Raw genomic sequence first — 26,165 nt, forward strand, 5'->3', positions numbered from 1 at the left:
GCCCCTCCCTCCCCCGTGCCCTCCCCTCCCCTGGGCTTCCAGCACCCCAGGGGCCTGCCCCAACCTTCTGAGTGCCTGTGGAAGGTTCTGGCTTGCCGGTTTGTCCACCTTGTCTGACGACTTCCTCTGGCTAGTAACTTCCAAGTGTCGTCTTGCTGCCGCCAGCCCGTCTCTCCACCGCTCTGTTACACCAAGAGGACGGGACTCCTCGTGTCCTCTGCGCTTCTGCCGCCACACTGCAGCTGGTCTTCCTGCCCAGCCTCGACCTCCAGCCTCCTGTCCAGCACCAACGCCAGCCACCGCGTGTTCCGGAGCCCACGGGCCCCAGGCAGGCCCCCACGCCCATTTTCCAACAACTGGGGGCACCGATGCCCCCCGGGGGCTCCCCCACCCACCCTCCCCGCCTCTGCCCCCCTTCAGGCCCTCACAGATGACAGGAGGGGGCCGAGGCCGTGGCCAGCACCCGGCCTTTGCCGGCCGCCTGGCCTTCTCTTCCCTGTCCTGGATCCCCACAGGGGTACACGTGGCACCCGGGGGGGGACTTGAACACACACCGTGTCCCTACGAAGACCCCTCCCCAGCTCACTACGGCAGCAGGAGCCAATCAAGGGCGTGGAAGCCGGAGCAGCGGTGCCTGTCCAGCCAATCCCCGCCCGCGCCCGCTGGCCGCACTCTGGGGCACCCGGCCCTGCAGGCCCTGGACTGTGACGGGTTTGTTCCGGGCCGGGCGGGCCGCGTGCAAGGTTGTGTAAGAGGAGGCCATCCGCAGCCAGCACGTAGATGAGCTCCGGAACATGGATGAGGAAGTGGTTACAGGTGACCCCAATGTTCTGGAAGAGAGACGGGCTGGCTTCTGTCACCGGGTGGAGGGGTGATGGGGCCAGGACCAGAGGCACCGGCAGAGGCGGGAGGCAAAGGGGGCGCCCGGCCCCTGACCCCCCGGCCGGCGGCGCAGGGCCCGGCCGGGCGCCTCCACTCTGCACTTAGAGCGGGCCACGAGTCACGAGGTCACATGGCGCGCCCGGGGCTGGGCCTCGGTTTCCACAGCAAGAAAAGCCAAGTGGGGGAGGGGGCACCGGAGCCCGAGGCAGCGGGAAGGCCGTGGGACTTGGTGGAAATCTGAATGACTCACCGGAGAGTGACTCCACCTTCAGCCCTCCCAACCTCATCTGGAAACACTGGAAAAGAACAGCCGCCCGAGGTGTTGATGGCAATTAAACCAGCAACAATTGTGCAAATGTGTTACGCCATGCCCGGTCCCCACAGGTGTGTGATGAATGCTAGTGTGTTCCTCCACCTACCCTTTCCTCTGTTCATCCACCTGTCCACCCACCCACCCATCCACACGTCCATCTGTCCATCCATCCACCCATCCATCCAACCGCCCATTCATCTATCCATCTATGCACACATCCACGATCCATCTACACATCTCTCCATCCATCCACCCACCTAGTAACACATCTTATTCCAAGAAAAAGATTCAAACTACAGATTTCAAGCACAAACATCCAAAAAAAAAAAAAAAACCCAAAACAACCAGTAGAAACCCATTTCTCCACACAGCACAGAATTTCTCACTGTTGTCCAAACCTCTCTCCCTCCTCCTCTCGCATTCCCAGCTCAGCCTCGGGTTTTGGCTCTGCTGAGACAGAAATCACACATCTGAATGAGGGTTGTTGGGGCTGGTGCTGGAGCGCTGGGAGACAGAGTGGGGTCACATGGGGCAGCTGCTGGGCCGGCTCAGGGCTGCTGCACTCATCCTTTGATCTTGGCACTGAGACTGCATCGCAGGGCGGTCTGCTGACCCCCGGGGCTGCGCTCCCATGCCCCCTCGCTCGGTCACCACCCAGGAAGGTAGGTAGAGGTCACTGCGGGCACTGGACGCCCGCGGAGCTGAGGGACGGGCGAGCACGGAAGGACATTTCTATAAACAGGGCCTGCACACAGAATAAAAATCCCTATCTCTCATTAACAACAGAAAACATGATCTGTTTGTACACAATGCTAGAAGCATGGAGCTGGGCGCTGGTGGCTCACGCCTGTAGTCCTGGCTACTCAGGAAGCTAAGATCTGAGGATCACTGTTCGAAGCCAGCCCTCACAAGAAAGTCCATGAGACTCTTCAATTAAGAACCAAAAAAGGGCTGGGAAGGTGGCTCAGTGGTAGAGTGGTAGCCTTGAGCAAAAGAAGCTCCGGACCAGTGTCCAGGCTCTGAGTTCAAGCCCCAAGACTGGCACTAAATAAATAACTAATGCGCCAATGTTGGAATCAGGGCCCTGGGCCGCACCAGGGCCTCGTTTCGCAGATATTCTTTCCCTTTTCAGGGCTGGGAGTGTGGCTCACAGGGAACAGTGCAAACAGGAGATCTTCGGTTCAATCCCCACCACAGGGAGGAAAAGTCCTTGGGAATCTCTCAGAGTATGTGTCACACATATCAGCCCAGAGAGATCGGGGTCCAAGAACAGAGACGCCGTTGAGGCAAGCTGATCCCTGAATCTGAGGTTTGGGGCCCAAAGAAAAGCACCCTACCCTAACACCTGCCCCTGTCTGAAGGGGTCCACGAAAGCGGGACCCTTGATTCTCAGGACCCACAATTCTCACCTCCAACGTGGAAAAGAATTCAGGCCTAGCTACCGGGCAACGGCGGAGACGCAGGCGCGGCCTTGCCCTGGCCGCAGAGCTGTCCTGCGCGGGCCGCTGGCTGCTCAGCCTCTCCCGTGACAGCTCTGCCATTGTCACCCGGGCGGACATCACCCGTGGAGGTCCCTGTGGCGCAGGAGTCTGCTGTGCCCTGGGTTTCTGGGTGTTTCTTTCTGTGGAGTTAGGCAGATAAGGTCAGGGTGCTGCTTTCCGCGTTGCTGTAGCTCAGTGGGGGACTGTGAGACCACGGCGGGGGGGGGACCTCAAACAACAACAAAGCCCCATGACACCTGTGTGCTTTTAATCGAGTTGGGGTGCGCAGCGTCCTGCGTCCCTGACCTGTCCCGCCTCCACCCTACCAGAGCCCTGGAAGGGGCGGGGCACACAGGGTGCTGGGCAGGCTGAGAGGCTCAGAACCCCCCAACTTCTTTTTTTTGTGGGGGGGCCCAGTCGTGGGGCCTGAACTCTGGGCCTGGGCACTGTCCCTCAGCTCTTCAGCTCAAGGCCAGCACTCTACCACTTGAGCCACAGCGCCACTTCCGGCTTTTTTCTTTTTTCTTATGTGGTGCTGAGGAATCGAACCCAGGGCCTCATGCTTGCAAGGCAAGCGCTCTACCACTGAGCCCCCTTCCCAGCCCCGAGCCCCCCAACTTCTACTTGGAGCCCCATACCTGCCTGCTTGCCCACCCCACCCCACAGGCCAGGGGTCTTCTGGAGACCAAGGACCTCCCCCAGTGGGACCCCCAAAATGTCTCCATTCACAGCCAGTTACCTGACCCTGATGTAACAGGCACTTCAATGGCTCATCGCTAAAGCAAAAGCAAAAACAAAACCCAAACATTGACTCCTTACTCCATCCGGCCCAGGACGCTTCTGTGTCACAGACTGTTGCGTCCGCCCCCACGTCTTCTCTAGTTAAGCCTAAAGCACTAGCTACTCAGGAGGCTGAGATCTGAGGATGGAGGTTTGAGGGCAGCCATGGGGTGTAACTGGCAGCCCTGGGCCTAGCGGCTCCCGAGAGCAGGTCTTCAGCTCTTGGTGGAGACCAGGCCCGGGAATGGCTGGGCAGAGGCCTCCCTGCCGAGACACGACCCTCCGGCCAGCAGAGATCAGGTGGCTTCAGCCTGCTGGGACTGGAGGGAGAAGGCCTGGCCCCTGCCCCCCCAGCCCCCCTCCCGCCCCTCCCAGGAAGCTGCCCTGGCTGGGCAGGAGGAAGGGCCCTGAATGCAATGAAACCTGCAAAGGAGGTTTTCCGCCTCAGGCTGGTAGCCGGGCCGCCAGCCCTTTGTGTGGTGTTCCCGGTGCCCTTTTCCTGGTGGTTTGCTGTTTGCTGAGGGCTCTGCTCCGCAGCTCCTCTTCCTCCTCACCCCACCCCGCTCCCACTGCAGTCAGGAGTCTGTGCCAGGTGTGGGGCGGGGGGGGGGCTGCCCAGCACTGAACACCTCTCCCCAGGCCCTGGGCAGGTTGGCCTGGGGCTAGGCTGGGCTGCCCCTGAGCTAGGGAGAGGAAGAGGGTGCATGCTGTCAGGGGACCCCCGGGGCGAGGGTGTGGGGGTGCTGGACGCCCGAGGGAGGGTGCTGAGGGGGAGCTGGATGGTGCAGGGGCCATAGATGCCGCTCCGAAGTCAGACACCTGGACGCAGGTGCCAGTGGCTCACGCCTGTAATCTTAGCTACTCAGGAAGCTGAGCAGCCGCCTGATCTGAGGATCGCCAGTGGAAGCCAGCCCAGACAGACAAATCCCACAGATGTGTCTTGGTGGTGGTGGGGCTTGAACTCAGGGCCTGGGTGCTGTCCTTGAGCCTCTTGGTGCTCAAGGCTAGCGCTCTACTACTTGAGCCACAGTGACTCTTCCCTCTTTTCAGTGGTTAATTGGAGATGAGTCTCTTGGGGACTTTTCCTGCCCAGGCTGGCTTTGAACTGCGATCCTCGGATCTCAGCCTTCTGGTAGCTAGGATTACAGGCATGAGCCACCAGTGCCCAGCTCCAGAGACTCTTCAATTAAGCGCCAAAAAAAGCTGGAAGTGGAGCTGTGGCTCAGATGGTAGAACGCTAGCCTTGAGCACTAGAGATCAGGGGCAGTGCTCAGGCACCCAGTTCAAGCCCCGGTATCAGACTCCCAAATCAAAACCAATACAGGTGGAGCTGGAGTCAATCTTGGTCTCCCTCGGCATTTCCTTGTCTTTGGCTACAAAACGAGCCCCAGGGTGAAGCCAGGTTCAAGGTTGTATTGAAGCTCCAGGGAACTTGGCAAGAGCCCTGGCCGTGTTTGCGCTCGGTTCCTGCGTCCTGGGTGCTGGAGTGAGCAGTCCCTGCAGGGAGGCGTGGGGAGCGAGTCTTTTGGAGGACGGTGTTGGAAGTCACTTCCACCACCTTTGTCCCAATGAGGGGGCGTCCTGCCCGGTCTCCAAGGCCGGCCCTCGGCCCTGGCCCTCGTGGGTGGGATGTGCGCTCCTCCCTCCCGCATGCGCCTAGGCCTGGACTCAGAGCCAACACCAGCCCCTTGGCCGGGGTCCCTTGCTTGGCCGGGGCCCCTTGCTTGGTCAGGGCTGCTTGATGTCACCAAGTGTGACCCCTCCCTCCTCAGCCAGCTCCGGGGCAGCCTGTGGCGGCTCCCCGTCGAGCGTGGCCTAGCCTGAGGGGCTCGTTTGTCCCTGGGCTGTGGACGGGAACGCAAACAGTGTCCCAGGATGGACAGTTCTGTGCTCCGGCACGTACCCCTCCTGGGTGTGGAGCCACAGTAGTGGGGGTTCTTCCCAGCACCCCAGTATAAACGGGCAGCTGAGGGCCCGGGCCGCGCAGTGCAGGTAAGGGGTGGGCTGTCACCTGGGAGAGGCAAGGGGGGGGCGTGGGGGGACTGCCAGGAGCTAAGTCAGGGAGCAGGGGGCCCTTCCCATTCGGGACTCTCCCTGGAGCAGCCACAATTTTGGGGGTCCCGGGATAGGACACTGTGGGGCTCCATGATCAGACTTGTTAGAGCGCTTCCCCTTCCCCACAGTGACACTGGAGCAAAGCCACTGGCTCTCCTGTCAGCGCACAAAGGCTTCGGGAGTGCAGCTCCGGTGGCTCACGCATGGAATCCCAGCTACTCAGGAGGCTGAGAGCTGAGGATCGCGGTTCAAAGCCAGCCCGGGGCAGGGAAGTCCATGAGACTCTTATCTCTCATAAACCGCCAGAAAACCGGAGGTAGTGCTGTGACTCAAGTGGTAGAGCATTTGCCTTGGGCTGAAGAGCTGAGGGACAGCGCCCAGGCCCCGAGTTCAGGCCCCACGACCACCACCAACAACAAAAAGACTGGAAGATGCTGACTGCCAATAAGATCACCAAAAAAGCCAGCAGTGGCGCTGTGAGAGAGATCTAGTTTGGAGGGAAGGTGCTAAGGAACAATGACCAGGCCTTGAGTTCAAGCAACAGTATGGACATACGAGCGCGCGCGCGCACACACACACACACACACACACACACACACACACACACACACACACACACAGCCTGTATGGGAAAGGAAGGAAGGTTCCTGAAAGACCCTTGGCTCTCCCTTCCAGGTTCCTCACCTCTGAGGTGTCCTCCCCAGGAGAACGTCCTTGAAGTCTGGCCTCGGCCTGAGGCTCCTGACTGCGGGGTGTGACGGGCCTGGCCACCATGCTGTTTCTGCTGACCCTGGGCCTCCTCGCCAGCCCTGCCTGCCGGGCCCAGGGTGAGCCCCGCTCCGCCCGGGCCTCCCCGGCCCCCACCATCCCGCCAGGAAGTTGGGCCCACGTGTGAAGCCGCAGCATGGTGCCAGCTCTTTCCCGCTGCCTTCTCCCAGAGATGCAGGGCCTGGGAGGCGGCACCTACTTCTACGTCCAGGGTGAGGATCAGGGGGAGATCCGGGCCATCCGCGTCTTCGTGGGCATCCTGGGCTTCATCAAGGGGTGAGTGGGGCTCCATCCAGGGGTGAACCGAGGCTCTGCCCTAGCCCTCGATGCCCATGTTGTGCCGGGCCTCGCGGCTGCTCCCTTAAAAGCCACACTGTCTTCCTGACCTCAATTATCCAACGCTCCTGCCTGGACTGAAAGCTCCTTCTGCAGGCTGAAATGCCCGGCCCGGGCGGCGGTGCGGGCGGGCGGTGCGGGTGGGTGGAGAGGCCCTGGGAAAGGGGACCCTGGTCAAAGAGGACCGCTGAAGCTCTGATGTCCCCTCCTGACGTGGCTCTGGTGGCCTTAGCGTCCCTCAGTAGTGACCAAAACCATGCGTGGGGCGCAGGGGAAACTGCTCACCCCCGGGCTGTGTGTGGATTTGAAGTGTGCGAGTTCCTGCCCACGTCCGCAGCGCCCACAGTGGCTCCAACTGTAGGTGCTAAATTTAGCAAATACAAGTACAGGACACCCCGTGTCTCTGCGTCCCAGATCGACAAGGGGTGGTCGCTCAGTCCAAGTGTGTCCTGTGCGTGCAGGGTTTGGAGCATATTTACTCCTTACAACACTGAAATGTAGCCAGGCGCCTGTGACTCACCCCTGTCATCCTAGAGACTCAGGAGGCTGAGATCTGAGGATCGCAGTTCAAAACCAACCCAGGCAGGAAAGTCCATGAGACTTTTATCTTCAAGTAACCAGCAAAAAGCCAGAAGCAGGGCTGTGGCTTAAGTGGTAGAGCGCCAGCCTGGAGCTGTATTAATTTTTAATGTAACACTCATATAAAAATCATTCCTTATCTGAAGTTCAAATTGAACTAAGGTCCTGCATGGCATCTGGCAGCTCGCATGGGGTGTCTTAGCAGGCCAGGGCAGGGACAGCCGGATTCCGGCAGTCTGGACCACCCCAGGGCAGTCTTAGGCTCCAGGACCTCAGGCCTCAGCGTGGCCGCCGCTGCTGCTGCTCACCCTGCGTGCTCGGACGCCTCCCAGATGGGCGTGAGAGCTGGGCCTCAGGAGGAGGTGGGGGTGGGGCGGAGCCTACTGGGGCATCGGGCTGGGCGTAGCCTGCCGGGAAACCACAGAGACATCACCCAGGACCCAAGCCGGGCTGGGGGCCTCGCCAAGTGGGTCTGAAAGAAGCCAGGGCCAGAGGACCCACTGATCTGGGCCAGGCTGCACACTGCCTCTGTCCCAGAGAGACAATGACAGACAGACTGACCGACCGTCCTACAGATAGACAGACACAGAGAGACCTACAGACAGACACACACAGACCTACAGACACCCAGACACATAGACACACAGACACACACAGACCTACAGACACCCAGACACATAGACATGCAGACACACAAACCTACAGACAGACACACAGACACGCAGACACAGACAGACCTACAGACACACAAACAGACCTACAGAGAGACCTAAGACAGACAGACACACAGACATACAGACAGGGTTACAGACAGACACAGAGAGACCTGAAGACAGACACACAGACACACAGATCGATGCTCATGCTTTGGGAAGGGGGGGGTTGAGGCAAGAGAGGGAAGGGCCAGGTAGGTGGGCAGTGCGGGCTGACCGGCCCCTTCTCTCCCCGTCCCACCCCTCTCCATCCCTCCCCTCTCCGCCCCCCTATCCTCACACCCCGCCCCTCATGCCCCGCCCCGCATCACGCCCCGCCCTTCCCGTCCCACGCCCCGCCCACCGTGCCCCGCCCCTCCTCACGCCCCGCCCCTCCTCACGCCCCGCCCGCCACACCCCCGTCCCCACGCCCCGCCCATCACCCTGCCACACCCCCTCACCCCGCCCCCTCCTCAAGCCCCGCCCCCTCCCCTCCCCTCCCCACCCTCCCAGCATCCAGCTGCGGTTCGGCTCGGCCTGGAGCGCGCACTACGGAGCGCCAGGCGGGCGCGCGCGGGAGCTGACGCTGCGGCCGGGCGAGCGCGTGATCGCGGCGGACGGGCGCGCGCTCGCCTGCGTCTGGCGGCTGCGCTGGGTCACGAGCGCGGGGCGCGAGGCCGCCTTCGGCCGCCCGCTCGGCCGCCCGTTCCGCGCCCAGCCCGCGGCCCGGGACGCGCGGCTCCTGACCGTCAACGGCCAGCACCGCCTCCTCTGCCTGTCCGGCATCGGCTTCAAGTGGGGGTCGGCTCCGGAGGGGCCCGCCACGCCCACCCGGGGGCCCGCCACGCCCACCCGGGGGCCAGCCACGCCCACCCGGGGGCCAGCCACGCCCACCCGGGGGCCCGCCACGCCCACCCGGGGGCCAGCCACGCCCACCCAGGAGTCAGCCACGCCCACCCGAGGGCCAGCCACGCCCACCCAGGAGCCAGCCACGCCCTCCCCGGAGTCAGGGGCGCTCGGCTGGCCCGGCTGGGCGGCCCGGTGACCCGCGCCCAATAAAGCTCTGCACCCGAGTGCGCCCGCCTGGTCCTTGTCTCTGGGAGAGGGGGTCCTGCCCCAGGAGAAGGGGGTCCTGCCCCAGAAGAAGGGGGTCCTGCCCCAGAAGAAGGGGGTCCTGCCCCAGGAGAAGGGGGTCTTCCCCCCAGAAGAAGGGGATCCTCCCCCAGGAGAAGGGGAGATCCTCCCTTTGGAAAGCAAACACAGGCCCTGAAGAATGTTCTAGAACACGCAGACTTGGGGGATATGAGGAAGTTCTCGGCACGTGTTTGCTAAGTGGACAGCTGAGCGGCCAGGGTGCGGGGCTGGTGTCCGGCGGGGGGCCAGGGAGACGGGCAGCCTTGGCTCCTGACCCCTCAGAGGCTGTGGGACTGGCCTGGTTTTCAGACAGGCCCCAAACCCTGGGCACCTTCGCCTCCCCGGTTACCTCCGCCCGCTTCTCCTTCCAGCCCCTCAGGCTCCGTTCCCCCCCCCCCCCGTCCCCCCCATCCTGTGGCCACTGGGACACAAGGACCACATCTGGACGCGGCGTTCTTGCAGAAACTTTATTTATTGGTGGAATCAGATTCCAAGTCCCAGTTCAGTTACCCCAATACCACTACGAGCGTACCCCCCACCCAGACAGCTCAGCCCGGGGGCTCGGAGGGCTCTGTCTGGCCGTGGACTCTTAACAATTCACGGTGGTGGAGTTTTCCTTGAACTCACCCCAATAAAAGGCCAGGGACCTGATGAAGATGGAGTCGCGGAGCCCACAGATGCCCTTCAGCACATCACCTCGGTGGTAGGGGTTCACCAGGAACTCCTGGCCCTTCATTGTCCCGAACAGGTGCTGGCGTTCCTGGGTGTCCACCAAGATGCTGCGAATATTGCCCAGGATGGAGCCCATGATCGAGGTGATCCGTTCCCCGGGACGTAACACGAGCTCATTGACCATCCCTCTTCCAGTTCTGCCATGTAGGGGACTCCAGCAGTCTCCGAACTTCGCCTGAATCCTGGAAGAGAGCCGTACACTGAGCCCCGGGGCGCTGGCCTCTCCCGGCCTCCAGCCCGGCTTCCCGGGACACACTGCGCTCTCTCCGGCCTGCGCGCTTCCCACAGCCCTTGGTGCACGGCTGGTGCTCCAATGCTTAAGCCACAGCTCCATTTTGTGGCTAATGGGAGATGAGTCAGACTTTTCCCGCCTGGGCTGGCTGGGACCGCCATCATCAGCTCTCAGCCTCCTGAGAGCCATTCAAGCCAGCTCCTCTGCTGTGGTGCCTCTGTGCCCTCTCTTTCCCATGTCCCTGACACCCCAAAATGCAGGGTAGAGATCCACCTAGAAGCTGACTGCTGGCGGCTGGCGCTTATCATCCTAGCTGCCTGAGATCTGAAGATCCAAGTTTGAACCCAGCCTGGCCAGGCAGACAAATCCCAGAGACTCTTATCTTCAAAGAACCAGCAAAAAACCACAGCTGGGTGCATGGCTCAACTGGTAGAGCACCAGCCTTTTGGGAGAAAAAAAGCCAAGAAAGAGCTTCAGGCCCTGACTTCAAACCCTAGTACCAGTGCATGTGTGCACGCATGTGCGCGCGCGCGCACACACACACACACACACACACACATCGGGTCTTGGATTTTATAGCCAAGACCAGTTCACTCGACCCTCGTCAGCTTTGCCTCTTTGACTCTAACCTGGCAGAGTTGCCCTTGATTTTTTTTTTTTTTCCTATCAGCACCGGGACTAAGGCCCTTGTGGGTTGAGTTGTGTTTGGATTGAAAGGCAGAAAGGCACTGGCAACCCTCTGGTCATCCGTCCAAGGTGACAAGGAGTGAGGCTGACAGCCACAGAGGAGGTGGGGGGTGCAGAGGCTGGAATCTCTGGGATCCCAAAGATGAACTGACCCCAGAGCACCCTTGGCAGCCAGACGGGAGCACGGGGAGGGGGAGCTGGCCGGGAGCCCCCGGGGCCGCCGGACATACCCACCCGATCATGTGGTCGGACTGTTCGTACACCCGCAGCCCCGTGAGGTCGTCTCCATCATGGGAGTAGATGCAGAAGTGGGGGGCGCACATCCTGCCATAGTAGTCTGTGTGGAGGACAATGGGGAAGAGTCCAGGTGCGTGGGCCCGGCGGCTCCGTCACCAAGCCAGACACCATGGCCCTGTGTCCACACTTGGTCTGGGACCCGGGGGGGGGGGTCTGGGCTGGGGGGGCTGGGGGGTAAGGGCAAGGCAGACTCACTGCTTAGAAAGCCAGCGGCGCTGCCCAGGAGGGAGAGAGCCAGCAGGAACAGCATGGTCTCTGACGGAGCGTGCGTGCAGGGCTCTGGCGAGAGGAGGAGGCCGCTGGGCCTTCAGAGAGGCCCCGGCCGACCCCACCCACCCGGGCCACCCACGGGAGCCCCGCACCTCACCTGCGTCGGAGTCGGTCGTGGGAGCCGGCGCCTGGCGCCCGCGCCTCCCCTTATATGCTCCCGGGCTTCTAGGCTCCTATCCAGAAGGAAGGAGCCGAGGCCAGCGGGGGCCAGGAAGGAGCCGGGTGGGGGGCTCTTCCTGGGGGAGTCCCCTGAGCCCCCCCCGGGGAGCCTCCGGACACACTGTGTTTGCTGACTTGGTCCGGAGCCCACACAAACAGGGCCGGGGACGGCGGGCGGCGTCTGTGGGTCACCTCCTGCGTCCTCCCGCGTGGTCACCGGGACTGACCTTGACAGTGGCCCAGCAGGGGGCACCGCGCCCCGCCTGGCCAGCGAGGTTTGGAACCCTGGGGAGGGGGCCATAGGGCCCCCGAGACGCCAGGGCCCTGCCATGCGCAGCGACAGGTCCAGGGCCTCTGCCACGCTCACCTCTGGGTACCCTGCCCCAGGCGCAAGCCGCCCCCCAACAATAGACCCCCCCATCAGTCTGGCGTCTGCAGCCTCTCCTCTGGGTTTGGGTGTCATGGGGGGCGCGAGCCACAGAACAGGACACAGGGTGGGAGTGGAGCTGTAGATGGAGCACAGGTGCCAAGGTGGCGGCCAGCCCTTCCCTGGCGGGGAGCGGCCACCCCCGCGGCTGCCATGCTTGGGCTCCAGGCAGACTGCAGACGCCAGGTCCTAACCCCTGTCTCTCACCCAGCTCATCCCCCCCAAGGTGACCTCCACACCCCTGTGTGTAGCTCATGCTCAACACCCCCCCCCCAGAGGCCAGGCTCCCGCACCCCGCAGAGTGCAGGGGGGCGGACTGGAAAAGAACTGGGGTCCGGGGAAGAAGAGAGGGTGGAGGACAAGGAAGAGGGGGTGCCGAAGTCACGCCAGGGCCCCTGTAGATTCCAGAACACCCTGGGGGAGGAGGGAGCTGCCAACTCCAGCTTCCTGCTCACTAGAGGTGAGATCTGGGGTGCTGCGCCCGCCCCTGCCCCGCCCTGCACCGCATCGCCCACCACGCGTGGAGAATTAGAGAATCTGCTTTTGGGGTGCTGGTGAGGAGGTGCTAGGCTTCTCCACCTAGCCAGCCAGGCGCCCTGGCTCACGCTTGTAATTCCAGTTACTCAGGAGGCCGAGATCTGCAGACCATGGCTCGAAGCCAGACCAGGCAGGAAAACGCAGGAGACGCTGCTCTCTAAGGAGCCAGCACGCCCTGTGGCGGCTTCTGGGGAAGAGTGCCAGGCTTGAATGGAAAAAGCCAAGCAAGCGTGTGAGGCCCCAAGTTCAAGCCCCAGTACCAAAACACGCACGCACACACTCATGCACACCCAGGAGCTCAGGAGCTAAGCCTCTCACATGTGAAAAAAAAAATCACTAGAAGCTGGGGCACTGGTGGCTCACGCCTGGAATCCTAGCTACTCAGGAGACTGAGATCTGAGGATCACAGTTCAAAGCCAGCCCAGGGAAGGAAAGTCCATGAGACTCTGATCTCCAATAAACCACCAGAAAACCGGAAGTGGCGCTGTGGCTCACGTGGTAAAGCGCTCACCTGGAGCTGAAGAGCTAAGGGACAGTGCCCAGGCCCAGAGTTCAAGACCCACAACTGATAAAGAAGAAAAAACATCACTAGGGGAAATTCCCTCGGAGTATTACATTCACGAGCAGGCTGTTGGGTGCACATGCACATCGTTTCATGAAATCTGGAAGCCACGGTGCTGCCATGTGCTGCTGGAGTGTGAGGGCGTTGGCGTGTCAGCGCGGCTGATCTCCCGTGACACAGACAGGCCACCAACGGTGCCGTCTCGGCCTTCACATCTTTCCGTCCCTGGGGGACACCAAGCCTGCACTACTGTCCATGGCGGAGGCTGGGCAGGGCAGGGGCCCGGGCTCTGCCCCATGAGGGGTCTCCAGCAGGGGCAGAGATGCGTCCCCGGTCACCAGGCCGCTGGCTCTAAACTGCTGCTCTTGGGGGCTCCTCCGGGTTCCAGCCTCCACTGTCCAGCACTGCCCAGGTGAGCCCCCATCTGCCCACTCCCCCCCGTGACTCCCACCATCCAGGGGCCATGGAGGATGGGCTGGGGTGGGTGGGGGACCCCTCCCCGGGTCCCGGGGGGACCTCTGGGGAGGGGAAGGAGAAATAACCTCAGCTCCTGGCAGGCTGTGTGCCCTGAGGCTGGGCCTGGGAGGTGACGCAGCCAGGCAGTGTTCCGTCCCGGGCGCGGTCTGGGGACAGCGCGGGGCACCTGGTGCCAGCTCCAGTGCCGGGGCCCAGGCCGGGTGGGGCAGGAGGGATTTGCTCAGCGGCACAGCTGAGGAACAATCTCCCTTTCTTTCCCCAATCTTCTATTTCTCTTCTTTTCTTTTTTCATCTTCTTCCTTCTTTCTCCCTCTCTCCTTCCAACCTTTTCTATTCCCTTTTCTTTTAAAAATAAAACATGAGGGTGACCCCCCCCCAGCTAGCCTCTAGGGTCTGTTGCTTTTGCAGATAAGAGTTCCACACACACCACCATCCCTCTTCCTTCCTTCCTTCCTCTTTCCTTCCTTCCTCTTTCCTTCCTTTCTCTTTCTTTCTTTCTTCTTTCTTTAGAAGCTGAGCTCTGAAGATCACGGTTCAAAGCCAGCAGGGGCAGGAAAGTCCACGAGACTGTTATCTCCAATAAACCACCAGAAAACTTTTCTTTTTTTCTTTCTGTTTTTTGAGACAAGTCCTCATTATCATGTAGCCCAAGCTGGCCTCAAACCTGTCACCTTCCTCGTCAGCCTCTGGGGGGCTAAGATGGAGGGGTTCACCGCCAGGGAGCTTCTACCGTGACGCTACGCACAGTCACGCCATGCTGGGAAATACCCGTGTGCACACTCACAAGGGCGCGCTACATACACACACACACACACACACACACACACACACACACACACACACACACACACACTGTGGGAGATCCTAGAGCAGCCACGCCCCACCCCTCCGGTCACTGAGGCCCAAGGCTGGCCCTGAGCCTGCGCCGTCCCAGCCTCCACACAGGCCCCCTTTGTCCCTAAAAATCGGCGCTTTCCAAGAGGGGGATTTACCGGGCGCTAATTCCCTGCCTTGGATGCAGCCCAGTCCCCGCTGCCAGCAAACCACAATGGAGCCTTCTCCTCCGGTTCTGGCCCGCCAGCCCTTGTGCGTCAGGGTGAGGAGACAGGAGGACCCCTCGGGACCTGGAACCCCTGCAGCCCCCCCCCGGCCCCGCCCCGTGCGCTGTGGGGGGTGGCAGGGCCTGGCTAGCCTCCTTCGGAGCCTGGGGTCAGGGGCTCTGGCTCTGGCTCCTCCAGACCAGGCTGCTGCTTGGTATGGCGCCGGGAGGCGGTGCACGCAGCATGTCCCCGCGGGGCTGAGGGACACCAGGACCCATGACACCACGGCTGCCGGGAGGCCGGAGGAGCTGCCGGGAGGCCGGAGGCCTAGCGAGACGATCGGAAGCAAAGGGCAAATGGAGCGTAGACTCCACCAGCTGCTGCCGGGGAAGGGAGGGCACCTGGGGCCACAGGGAGGCTGGGCTGGTGTTTGAGCCCATAAGTTTCGTAGCTCACTTTCCACACAGAGTATACTGAATGGCGAGGTTGCATCTGTTCACCTCACCCCTCCTCCCACCCTTTCTGTGCTCTTTTGTCCCCCCCAGCTCCAAGACAAAGCCAAAAAATAAATACCACCAACAGCCTCAAAATCCATGTTTTCAGTTCCTGGAACTTGTTTTTTTGTTTTTCTGGTGTTTTTGTTTTTGTCAGTCATGGGGCTTGAACTCTGGGCCTAGGCACTGTCCCTCAGCTCTTCAGCTCAAGGTGAGGGCTCTATCACTTGAGCCACAGCACCACTTCTGGTTTTCTAGTGGTTTACTGGAGATAAGAGTCTCATGGACTTTCCTACCTGGCCTGGCTTTGAACCGCGATCCTCAGATCTCAGCCTCCTGAGTAGCTAGGATGACAGGCATGAGCCACCAGCGCCTGGCCTTCAGAATTTTTATAGTTTTCACTACAGAGGTCTTTTACTCCCTTAGGTTGACTCCTAATTTTTTTTTGAGGCTCTTGCAAATGGAGTTGTTTTCCCGATTTCCCTCTCTACTTGTACATTGTCGGCATACAGAAAGGCTACTGATTTTGTGAGGTTTGTATCCAAAGGTATTGATCTGCTCTAGGAGCTTGGGGATGGAGCCTCTTGGGTCCCTTAGCTATAAGATCCTGCTGTTTGCAAAGAGGGGTAGATTGGCTTCTTCCTCTATGTGAATCCCTTTTATGTCTTATTGCTTTGGCTAGGCACTCCAGAATCACTTTGAAGAGGGGTGGAGAGTGGACATCCTTACCTTGCTCCTGATAGTAGATGCTGTTTTAGTTTCCCACCATTGAGTACGGTGCTGCCTGTTGGTCTGTATGCATAGCTGTTGCTGGGGTGCAGGGCTGGGGGGGAGGTGTTCCTTCTCCTGGCTTCTCCCCAGGTTTGAGTGGGGTGGAAGTTTTATTGGGCCAAAGGCTTCTGGCCTTCACTGCAATGCCCAAGGGGAGTCTTGTCTTGCGTTCTGTTAATGTGGTGTATTACATTGTGTCATTTACGTATATTAAACCGATCTTACGTTGTCTGGGGAAAATCCCACTGGATCCTAGTGTATACTTTTTCTGATTGGTCCTTCAATTCCATTGGCAATGACCACCAGCCGGGCCTCCCCATCAAGTCCGGTCTCCGCATTCCTCCGAGTGGCGGGCGAGGCCATCCCCACCTCCGCGCTCCCGGAGGCCCCAGGGACAACCAGCCGCCCGCTGGTCAGGGCTGCCCTGCTGCGCTGGCCGGCCACCCTGTGGGGCTGCTCGCCAGGGCCGGTGCAGCGCCCCAGCACCCGGAGTCCCGGCCCGCCCTCTACCTAAGCGTGGAGGAGGAGGCGGGGCCCTGGGGGCTGGGCCTCGGCCCCCAGTGCTGGCCTCCTTCTGCAAACGCCTTCCTTCCCTCCCTCAGTGTCCCCACACCCCCACCCCCAACACATGGGGCGCCTGGCTCCCCACCCCCACCCCAGCATCCCCACCCCCAACTCCTGCAAATGATGGAGTTAGCTGGAGTTTGGAGCTAAAATCTAGACAGATCATCAGGCTCTTCAAGGAAGCAACTTAGCGAAAGTGTATTAGTGAATGGGATGGAGGGCAGGAGGCGGGCCGCGCCCGGACTCCGCGCTCGCAGCTGGGCGGGTGTCCTAGTGCTCGGTGCCCACCCAGGTCGAGGGAGCTCAACTGGGACACAGGAGCCGGGAAGCCCAGGGTAGAGTCAGGAAGAGCAAGAGCAGGGAAGGGCCTCGCGCGGGCGCAGTGGAGGATATCAGCCACTGAATCCAAAGGAAGAAGGAGCTGACGTTGGTGTAGACTCCAGGCCTCCTCGGCCGACCGCAGCCCAGGCCCCAGCTCACCACGCCGACCTGATACCATCGTCCATCCAGGTCACAGACCAAGGGTCCTCCGGAGTCACCCTGGGGGGGAGGCAGGGGCGAGGCAGACCAGAGGTGAGGGGCAGGGGCGAGGCAGACCAGAGGTGAGGGGCAGGGCCAGTGAAGGAGCAGCGGGAGAAGGGCGGCTGTGGACTGGGCATGAATCCTACTCCTCCCCTTGGAGGACAGAGCCTCAGCTTTGCCTCAGCCCCGTGTGGCAGGGCGCACCCAGGAGGGGTGGGTAATGAAAGGGGGAAGGATGGCTTCAGGCCAGGGTAATTGAGAAACAGGACGGGTCTCTCCGGAATGAACCCGAGGGTGGGCTGGGGGAGACACCCCGGGCGGGGTGGGGAGCACTCTCGCGGTGGAGAGGAGCACTCACGCTGCAGGTGTCCACACTGCCGTCCTCCGCACCTGCGCAGATCATGTCATTATGGATGAAACTGCGTCCCGAGGACATGGAGAACAGAGCGTTACACCTGGAGTTGTTCAGGATGGCGACCTGCACTTCCCGGAGGTGGTAGGGTGGCTGGAGTTCTGGAGTGGAGCAGAGACAACACAGCAGGTCAGCCTCCGGCCACCCCTGGGGTGGGGGGAGGAGAGACTCGGTGCAGTGCAGCGTCCCCGGGGATCACCCAGCACAGTCAGGACCCACAGCGTCACAGAAGGACCAGGCGTGGACAGGCACCGAAGGCCCCAAAGCACAGATAGGAAGGAGTGAAGGACTGTGGGATCTGGAACAAAAATCCCCAAAATTGATCAAAGACAAACCAGAGGGTCCGGAAGCTAAGAGAACCACGTGGAGAGACATCGCGATCAAACTATCACAGGCAAAGACAGAAGCCGGAGAGAAGAGGGCTGTTGGTTCAAGGGACTGTCAGGAAGACCAACAGTGGGCTTCCTTTGAGAAACCCACGAGTCTTGAGAGCAATAGAAGACACGTTTAAAGCCGGCCAAGAATTTTACACCGTACAAACAACCCACAGGCCTATTCCCCACAGAATGCAGGAGGAATTCGATAAACATCAGCGTGGAGGCTTCCTCCCAGCGATTGCTGGGGTCCCGCAGGAGGGGTCCTTCAGGCTGAGATGGGAGCAGCCAGGCAGGACGGAAGTCCAAGTCACAGAAAGAAACCAGCTCTGGTAAAGCACGCCAAGCTGGAAGTGTGGATCTTTCCCTCCTCATCCTTCTGCATTTCCCACCCGACGTAAAAGTACAAGATATTTGTACTTCAAAAAATAATAAAGGACAAAGGCGTGAGGCTGAAGTGTGGCTTGGTGGGAGAGCAATAGCATTGAGTGAAAAAGCTAAGAAACGAGAAGAAATAGATAGATCCTATCTATCTAAGTGTCTATCTACCTAGGATGCTGATGTTCACAGGCTCCTCATTTACAATATTCCACAGGCAGACACCAACCAGGTGTCCACCAAACCCATGAATGGATCAAAACATGATGGTGTCCAGAAACTGTGCTGTGAGTAGAATGTTATTCTGAATGTAGGACTGCATGCATGTGAAATGCACAGGGGAGCACAGGGGAGGTTCTCAGGACTGTGGAGAGGGGCCGGGAGGAGGGAAGGCTTGGTGAGGGAGGGTCCCCACAGAGCCCGAGGCCGAGGGGCAGAGCCAGAGCCCGGGGAGGGGCTGCAGGGCCTAGTGCTGCTGGCTCAAGGCAAGGACAGGGCGGGGCCCAGCCCTCGGCCACGCCCACCCACGTGCACCCAGCCTCACTCTGGTTCTCTTGGAGCCAGCCCCAGCCGGTCACCCAGCAGTCAGGCCGGTGCTGGAACATGGAGGTGGAAGACAGGATGCAGACGGGCTGGATGTGCTGGTTGTAGGGGACGGGGGAGGCCAGCTTCACCAGCGCGATGTCGTGGAGCTCTCCCCTGGCTTTGGGGTTCACGATGATCTTCTTCACCTGGTACTGGTGGTGGTGGGCTGCCCGTCTCCAGCGAGGTGACTGGAGAGACAGCTCCCCGAGCTGGACAGTCCACTTGGAGACCTCAGGGGACCTGATGGGGAGCAGTCAGGACAGGAGGGGCCTCCCCGCATCCGACACGGAGCCCTCCCTCCGGTGCCATGGTGGGTCCTGGACACCATTACCGAGTCTCTGTAGACATCAGACAGGCTGCAGGGCTGGGGCCCGGGGGGGGGGTCTGCAGGGAGGGGGGCTGTCTGCAGAGGTCTTGTCACCTTCCCAACCTATCTTTAATGCATAGAAATCGCGCCCAGCCAGGCCCAGGGGCTCACGCCTGTCCTCCTAGCTGCTCAGGAGGCTGAGAAACCCCGCGACCAAAACACCAACAGAAGAAAGTGCGTAGGAATGCTCTACAAGAACCCGAGCAGGGTCTCCTCCAGGAGGAGAAACTGATGCTTATTAGTTTTGTTTCTGTGCGGCCTTGGGGCTTGAGCTCAGGCCTGGGCTCGGTCCCTGACCTTTCTCACTCAGGGCTGGCGTGCTGTCACTTGAGAAACAACTCCACTTCTGGCTTTCTGGTGGTTAACTGGTGACGAGTCTCACAGACTTCCCTGCCTCAGCTGCTTGGAATGGGGATCCTCAGATCTCAGCCTCCTGCATAGCTAGGGTGACCGCAGGCCTGGCAGATTCTGTGAATGGACTGCCTGGGCTCCTTGGGGCTGGGGGGGGGACGGCCACCTAGACCAGCAAGGGGCCTCCAAGGACCAGAGGCCACGGTCACCTCCCTCCCCCCCCACCGGCCCCCAACTCACTTCCCAAAGCAGTGGGCAGCGGACAGCACCCAGCGCGGGCTGACGAGGCTCCCTCCGCAGAACAGGCCGTCCCTGGCCATCACCAGGGCCTGCCAGGGCCAGCGCCCCAGCGCCGACTCCACGCCGCCCACTATCCGCGGCTGCACGGCCCGCTGGCCACAGGGGCCTAGACAGACGGACGGACACAAGCAGATGGACGGAGGGACACAGACAGAGGGACACAGATGGACAGAGGGACAGGAGGCGTAGCCCATGCGGCCCACCCTGGAGGGGGTTGGGGGCCGCACCCCCCCCCCCCGCGGCCGCCCCCCCCACCTCCCCCCCCCCCGCCCCGGGGCCGCACCCCGGTCCCCACCTCCCCCCACCTCCCCCCCCCCGCGGCCGCACCCCGGTCCCCACCTCCCCCCCCCCCCGCCCCGCGGCCGCACCCCGGTCCCCACCTCCCCCCCCCCCCCGCCCCGGGGCCCGGCGGTTACTGGTGAGCAGCCTGGCGTCCGCGGGACCTGCAGCGGACCGAGGAGAGCACCGGGTGAGGCCTCCGCGCCCCACGCGGGCCCCGCGCCGGCCGCGGCCCCCGGGCCTCACCTGACGCCCCGTCCCGCGGCGGCCCTGCGGGGGGCGGCGGGGGAGCGCGGCCGCCCCCGGCCCCGCCGCGCCCGGGCTCCGCGGGCCGCAGGGCTCCCGCCCGACACAGCAGCAGCCACAGCAGCAGCGGCAGCGGCGGCGGCAGCGGCCGTCCGCGCGCCGCCATGGCCGAGGCTCCGGGCCGGCGGCGGTGAGCGCGGGCGCCCCCTGCGGGACGGGCGGGGTGAGCGCGGGCGCCCCCTGCGGGACGGGCGGGGTGAGCGCGGGCGCCCCCTGCGGGACGGGCGGGGTGAGCGCGGGCGCCCCCTGCGGGACGGCGGCGGCGGCTTCAGGAGCAGCGCGTGGCCGCCTCGGCCGGCACCTTCTCCCCTGACCTCCCCGGGCCCAGGCTTGGGCTGCTTGGAAGGCCGCTGTGCCGCAGGCGTAGCCGCCCTCGGCCCGGGGCTGCCTGAGCCGGTGGGTTTCAGCCCACAGGAGGGATGGGTGCCGGAGGAGCCGGGAGAACGCGGGGTCTGCGCGCGGCGCCCGGCCGGGGCTCAGCGCGCCCTGCGCGAGGCCTGCGGGAGGCCCGGGTCCCGGGGCCGGGCAGCCCCGGCCTGGCGGAGCCCCTGCACACAAGCGCCTGTAGGCCTGCGCCGGAGCCTATCAACGAGAGCCCAGGGCCGGGACCCCGGAGCCTTGGCCGAGAGCCCCGGGCCAGCAACCAGGAGCTGCAAACCACGGCCGTGTGGGAAGCCAGGCCGAGTCCGCGAGCGTGGGGGCCCTGGGCCCCGCCCGGGCTGGAGGACAGGGTGGAGGCCCAGCCCCACCCCAGGGCAGCCCGGGGCCCAGCCGCAGCTGCAGTCTCCTTCCTGGACTGACTGGAACTCTGACCCCGCACGCAGCCACAGCGCGCGCCTGGGCGCCATCGAGCTGGCCCCGCGTGCCATCCTGCTCGCCCTCCTTCCTGGAGCCCTTCTAGTGAGCGTTGGTGTCGCCACCTGGAGGTCTCCTGAAGGATCGCTCCCTGTGAGCTGCTGGGCTCAGAGCTCTGTGCTCACCAGCCCGTTGGTGTGAGGGTATTTGGAGCTTGGTCTTGACTCCACCCCGCGGCGGGACTGCGGTCCTCCTCCCCCTGCTCCCCCGCGTCACTGGGATGGCAGCTTGTGTCATGGCGCCAGCTCAGGAGAACAGACACTCATCGTTCGGCCTAGGCATTTTTTCTGTTTTTGTTTGGAATCACACTGTGGCCTCCCAGGAAGCCTGGACGACTGGCTTTGGCACTGTCCGTGCCGGCTCCACCTGTGTGGACAGAAGCTGGCGCTGCTCTCCCCCTCCAGCCCGGGAGGCTGTGCCTGCATCATCAAGAACCCGGACACGCAGCCTCGGACAGGTGCAGGTGTCTGAGGGAGGCGAGGCCTGCCCACCGCCGCCCTTGGCTCCCCAGGCACCCCCTGGCCTCTCCTGGGCTTTGGGTGGATGCACCATGGGAGGAGGAAGACCCACCTCCTCGAGGTGACCCCGAAGCTGCAGCAAGGGGGTGCTAACCAACAGGCCAACCAGACTCCTTCCCAGTCCTGGACAGAGGCCTGGGGAGGTGAAGAGACCCCCCTCCCCCATTGCTGGGAATCCCTCGGGTGTGCGAGGACCCGAGGGCTGGACTCGCAGACTGACAGGCTCAGCGCTCAAATGCTGCAAGCTCCAGGCCTATCGCGCCCAGCTTTACAAGGTGGAGGCTGGCTGGGCCCTGCGGCTCACACCTGTAATATAGCAACTCAGAAAGAGGACTGAGGTTAGAAGCCAGCCTGGGCAGACAATTCCAAGAGACTCTGATCTCCAAGTAGACAGCAGAGAGCCAGAAACAGAGCTGAGACTTATGTAATGGAGCGCCAGGCCCTGAGGGCAAAATCTAAGGGACAGTGACCCAGGCCCTGAGTGAAAGCCCCGGACTGGCACAAAGGAAATGAACCAGTGACTGGGCTGGTAGCTGGGAGTGTGGCTCAGGTGGTAGAGCAACCGCAAGGCCTGAGTTCAAGCCTCACCGTCTGGTAGAAACAACTACGCTGGCACAGATGGACGCAGGGTGGGAGACAGAGGTGGGACTTGGGCTGGACTCGACGTGAGGGAGGTGGGGGAGCAGGGTTCAAGGAATGCTCTGGAAAAGTCAACTCCAATGTGTTTATTGGCATAAAAACGGGGGAGCAGAGCTCTGCTCAGCAGAAGGTTCTGGCCAGTGTGGGCCTGTGGCTCAGGCTGGTTGCAGGAGCCTGAGGGCCCAGGGCAGAACGGGGAGCAGCCCCACTGGGGAGGGGCGCGGCCCAGGGGTGCCATTGTGTAAAATGGTGGTTCGGATCCAGCGGACGTGCTGACTGATGTTGGTGTAGATGCCAGGCCGGTTGGGCCGGCCACAGCCCTGGCCCCAGCTCACCACGCCGACCTGATACCACAGTCCATTCTGCTCGCAGGATAGGGGTCCTCCCGAGTCACCCTGGGGAGCAGTGGGGTGAGTGGGGGTGGGGGCAGGCTGGGCGAGGCCAGGTGGGCTGGGGAGGCCGGGCGGGGTGGGCAAGGCCGGGCGGTCTGGGGGAGCACTCACAAAGCAGGAATCCTTGCCACCTTTGGGGTCTCCCGCGCACAACATGTCCCCCCAAATGTCCACGCGGAAGTCTGTCAGCTCAAAGAGGTGATTGCACATGCTGTTGTTCATGATGGCCACCTGAACTTCCTGGAGAATGTAGGGTGACGGCAGCACTGTGAAGACACGGGGCAGGGAGCAGGCAGCTTGATCCTCCCCGCGCCGCGGTGGACGATGCTGTGGACTGTGGGGTGAGGGGTGCCTTGGGTAACTGGGGTGCCTGGGTACTGGTTTGGGGTTTTTTTGTGTGTGGTTATTTTTATTTGCCCATACTGGGGCTCGAACTCAGGGCCTGGGCACGCTCCCTTTCTGATGAAGGCTCTCCACCACTTGAGCCACAGCTCCACATCTGGCTTTTTGGTGATTAATTGGAATAAGAGTCTCACAGACTTTCCTGCCCAGGCTGGCTTTGAACCGTGATCCTCAGAACTCGGCCTCCTGAGTAGCTAGGATGACAGGCATGAACCACCAGCGCCCAGCTCCAGTCCCCGTTCTTAACACTTCCAGTTCCAACCTGGACTCGACATGGATGGCCAACAAAACCACACAAGGACCTGGGCGATGGACAGGCAGGTCTCGGCTCTTCTGAGACTCTAGGGCAGGGCACGGGCTGTTTGGCTGGCCCGTTGAGCACGGCTGGCTGGGCTGTGACCCGGGAGTGACCCCTCCCTTCCCACAGGCTCACACTCATCCTCTTGGATGTCCCCCCAGCCGGTCACCCAGCAGTCGGTCCGGTTCTCGAAAATGGCTGTGGAGGCCATGAGGCAAATGGGCTGGATGTGGCTGGAGTAGCTGACGGAGGAGGAGAGCCTGATCAGGGCGATGTCGTAGGGAAACGTGCCCGGGTACTTGGGGCTCAGGAAGATGCTATCCACGTTGTAGCGGTTGTGGTAGGCCTGCAGGCTCCAGAAGGACGGCGAGGAGGTCAGCTCCCCGAGCTGCACCGACCACTCATAGGGGTCATTGGACCTGGCGGGGCGGGAGGTCGCGCGGGGCGGACTCCGTCAGTCCCTGCGGGGAGGGCGTCTCCCGGGTCCCCGCGGGCCCGGCCCCGCCCCCTCACCTGTCGAAGCAGTGGGCGGCCGTCAGCACCCAGCGGCGGTTCAGCAGGCTGGCCCCGCACATGTGGATGCCCCAGAGCCGCAGGCTGGCCTGCCACGGCCAGCGCCCCAGCTCCGCGTCCTGGCCGCCCACGATGCGCGACGGGATGGGCCGGTGGCCGCACGGGCCTGGGGGGCGCGGGCGGAGGCTGAGCGGCGTGGGGAGGCCGGGGCCTCGCCCGCGTGGGCCGGGGACGGAGGGGGCCGGAGGGGGCCGGAGGGGGCCGGAGGGGGATGGAGGGGGCCGGAGGGGGCCGGAGGGGGACGGAGGGGGACGGAGGGAGCCGGAGGGGGACGGAGGGGGATGGAGGGGGATGGAGGGGGATGGAGGGGGCCGGAGGGGGATGGAGGGGGATGGAGGGGGCCGGAGGGGGATGGAGGGGGCCGGAGGGGGATGGAGGGGGCCGGAGGGGGATGGAGGGGGATGGAGGGGGCTGGAGGGGGACGGAGAGGGATGGAGGGGGATGGAGGGGGATGGAGGGGGATGGAGGGGGATGGAAGGGGCAGGAGGGGGATGGAGGGGGATGGAGGGGGATGGAGGGGGCCGGGGACGGAGGGGGCCGGAGGGGGACGGAGGGGGATGGAGGGGGATGGAGGGGGATGGAGGGGGACGGAGGGGGACGGAGGGGGATGGAGGGGGACGGAGGGGGACGGAGGGGGATGGAGGGGGATGGAAGGGGCAGGAGGGGGATGGAGGGGGACGGAGGGGGACGGAGGGGGACGGAGGGGGATGGAGGGGGATGGAGGGGGCCGGAGGGGGACGGAGGGGGATGGAGGGGGATGGTGGGGGATGGAGGGGGATGGAAGGGGCAGGAGGGGGCCGGAGGGGGACGGAGGGGGACGGAGGGGGATGGAGGGGGATGGAGGGGGGGATGGAGGGGGATGGAGGGGGATGGAGGGGGATGGAGGGGGACGGAGGGGGATGGAGGGGGCCGGAGGGGGCCGGAGGGGGACGGAGGGGGATGGAGGGGGATGGAGGGGGATGGAGGGGGGGATGGAGGGGGATGGAAGGGGCCGGAGGGGGCCGGAGGGGGACGGAGGGGGATGGAGGGGGACGGAGGGGGCCGGAGGGGGACGGAGGGGGATGGAGGGGGATGGAGGGGGGGATGGAGGGGGATGGAGGGGGCCGGAGGGGGCCGGAGGGGGATGGAGGGGGCCGGAGGGGGATGGAGGGGGATGGAGGGGGCCGGGATCCGGGTCCCCCCCCCCCCCGCACGGCCCCGTTACCCGGTCCACCATGTGGGCGTCCTGGCGCGCCCGCGCCTCACCTGACAGCGTGTCCACCGCCTGCAGCTCTGCGGGGGGGGGGGGGGAGAAGGTGAGACGCGGCCCCCGCCCCGCACCCCCCGCGGCCCGCGCAGCTCACCCGGCTGCTTGGCGCCCACGCGCGACATCAGCGCGGCCAGGAGCAGCAGCGGCGGCAGCGGCGGCAGCGGCGGCAGCGGCCACCCTCCGCGCGTCCCCATGGCCTCGGCTCCCGCTGCTCCTGACGGCGGGCGCCCCCTGGAGGACGGGCGGTGCCTGGCGACGACAACTGCGGGCGCCCTCTACAGGTCGGGCGGCGCAAGGCAGACGGTGGCCGCAGGCGCCCTCTGCAGGACAAGCAGCGCAAGGCAGACGGTGGCGGCGGGCGCCCTCTGCAGGACAAGCAGCGCAAGGCAGACGGTGGCCGCAGGCGCCCTCTACAGGTCGGGCAGCGCAAGGCAGACGGTGGCCGCAGGCGCCCTCTGCAGGACAAGCAGCGCAAGGCAGACGGTGGCGGCGGGCGCCCTCTGCAGGACAAGCAGCGCAAGGCAGACGGTGGCGGCGGGCGCCCTCTGCAGGACAGGCGCGCAGGGCAGCCCCGGCCCTGCGCCTTCTATCCGCCTGACCTCCCCGGGCCCACAGCTGGCTGGAGCCTTTCTGCTCAGGCTGCACCTGGCCGCAGGCCCAGCTCTCTTCACCATCCTCCATAGGGATTATGTGTTTGGACATGGCGTCTTGCGAAGCAACCCATGCTGGCCCAGAACCGAGGTTCTCTGGCCTCCCAGAATGCCAAAATTACAGGCCTTGAAGGAAGAGACTCTGAAATATCTTTAGAAAAGCAATACCTTCAGCTAAGCCTCTGTCTTCCAGCTCCTCAAGAGGTAAAGGTCAGGAGGGTCCCAGTTCAGGGCTGCAATAGGTCACAATACCCTTATCTCAACTAATAAAAGCTAGGTGTGGCAGCACACACCTGGCACCCCTGTGCGAGCAGCGCAGTTGGGAGGATTGCAGCCCAGACTGGCATTGATTTGAGGTCCTGTTACAAAAACAACGTGGACTGTTTGGGGGGAGGGAAGGTACAAGGGAGCAGGGAAGAGAGTGACCAGGAATGAATCATATCAAA

General features: G+C 63.0%; 2 protein-coding genes across 2 annotated transcripts; both read right to left on the bottom strand.

The window, feature by feature from the left end:
* Positions 1-9,473: 9,473 nt before the first annotated feature.
* On the bottom strand, positions 9,474-16,068 carry LOC138825280 (uncharacterized). The gene is made up of 6 exons (XM_070019677.1): positions 15,969-16,068; positions 11,555-11,997; positions 11,336-11,411; positions 11,164-11,247; positions 10,906-11,008; positions 9,474-9,934 (listed from the first exon to the last, which is right to left on the bottom strand). The coding sequence occupies exons 1-6, from the start codon at positions 16,066-16,068 to the stop codon at positions 9,610-9,612; spliced, it is 1,131 nt and encodes a 376-aa protein (XP_069875778.1). The 3' UTR covers positions 9,474-9,609.
* A 6,168-nt stretch (positions 16,069-22,236) lies between these two features.
* Positions 22,237-25,263, bottom strand: LOC138825281 (testisin-like). The gene is made up of 6 exons (XM_070019678.1): positions 25,164-25,263; positions 25,066-25,092; positions 23,761-23,926; positions 23,383-23,666; positions 22,659-22,813; positions 22,237-22,550 (listed from the first exon to the last, which is right to left on the bottom strand). The coding sequence occupies exons 1-6, from the start codon at positions 25,261-25,263 to the stop codon at positions 22,311-22,313; spliced, it is 972 nt and encodes a 323-aa protein (XP_069875779.1). The 3' UTR covers positions 22,237-22,310.
* Between the last annotated feature and the right edge of the window lie 902 nt (positions 25,264-26,165).

Source organism: Dipodomys merriami, unplaced genomic scaffold (genome assembly GCF_024711535.1).
Source record: "Dipodomys merriami isolate MVZ:Mamm:240054 unplaced genomic scaffold, mDipMer1.0.p SCAF_137, whole genome shotgun sequence".
NCBI classification, from domain to species: domain Eukaryota; kingdom Metazoa; phylum Chordata; class Mammalia; order Rodentia; family Heteromyidae; genus Dipodomys; species Dipodomys merriami.

Coding starts and splice junctions, on each gene's coding strand:
- LOC138825281 (XM_070019678.1), bottom strand. CDS start 25,263: ATGGGGACGCGCGGAGGGTGGCCGCTGCCGCCGCTGCCGCCGCTGCCG. Junction 23,667..23,760: donor GCCGCCCACTGCTTCGACAG/GTGAGGGGGCGG, acceptor CCGCCCCGCCAG/GTCCAATGACCCCTATGAGT. Junction 22,551..22,658: donor GTGGCAAGGATTCCTGCTTT/GTGAGTGCTCCC, acceptor ACTGCTCCCCAG/GGTGACTCGGGAGGACCCCT.
- LOC138825280 (XM_070019677.1), bottom strand. CDS start 16,068: ATGGCCTCGCCCGCCACTCGGAGGAATGCGGAGACCGGACTTGATGGG. Junction 11,998..15,968: donor TGAAGGACCAATCAGAAAAA/GTATACACTAGG, acceptor TGGCGTCTGCAG/TCTGCCTGGAGCCCAAGCAT. Junction 9,935..10,905: donor CAGTCCGACCACATGATCGG/GTGGGTATGTCC, acceptor GCTCTCTTCCAG/GATTCAGGCGAAGTTCGGAG.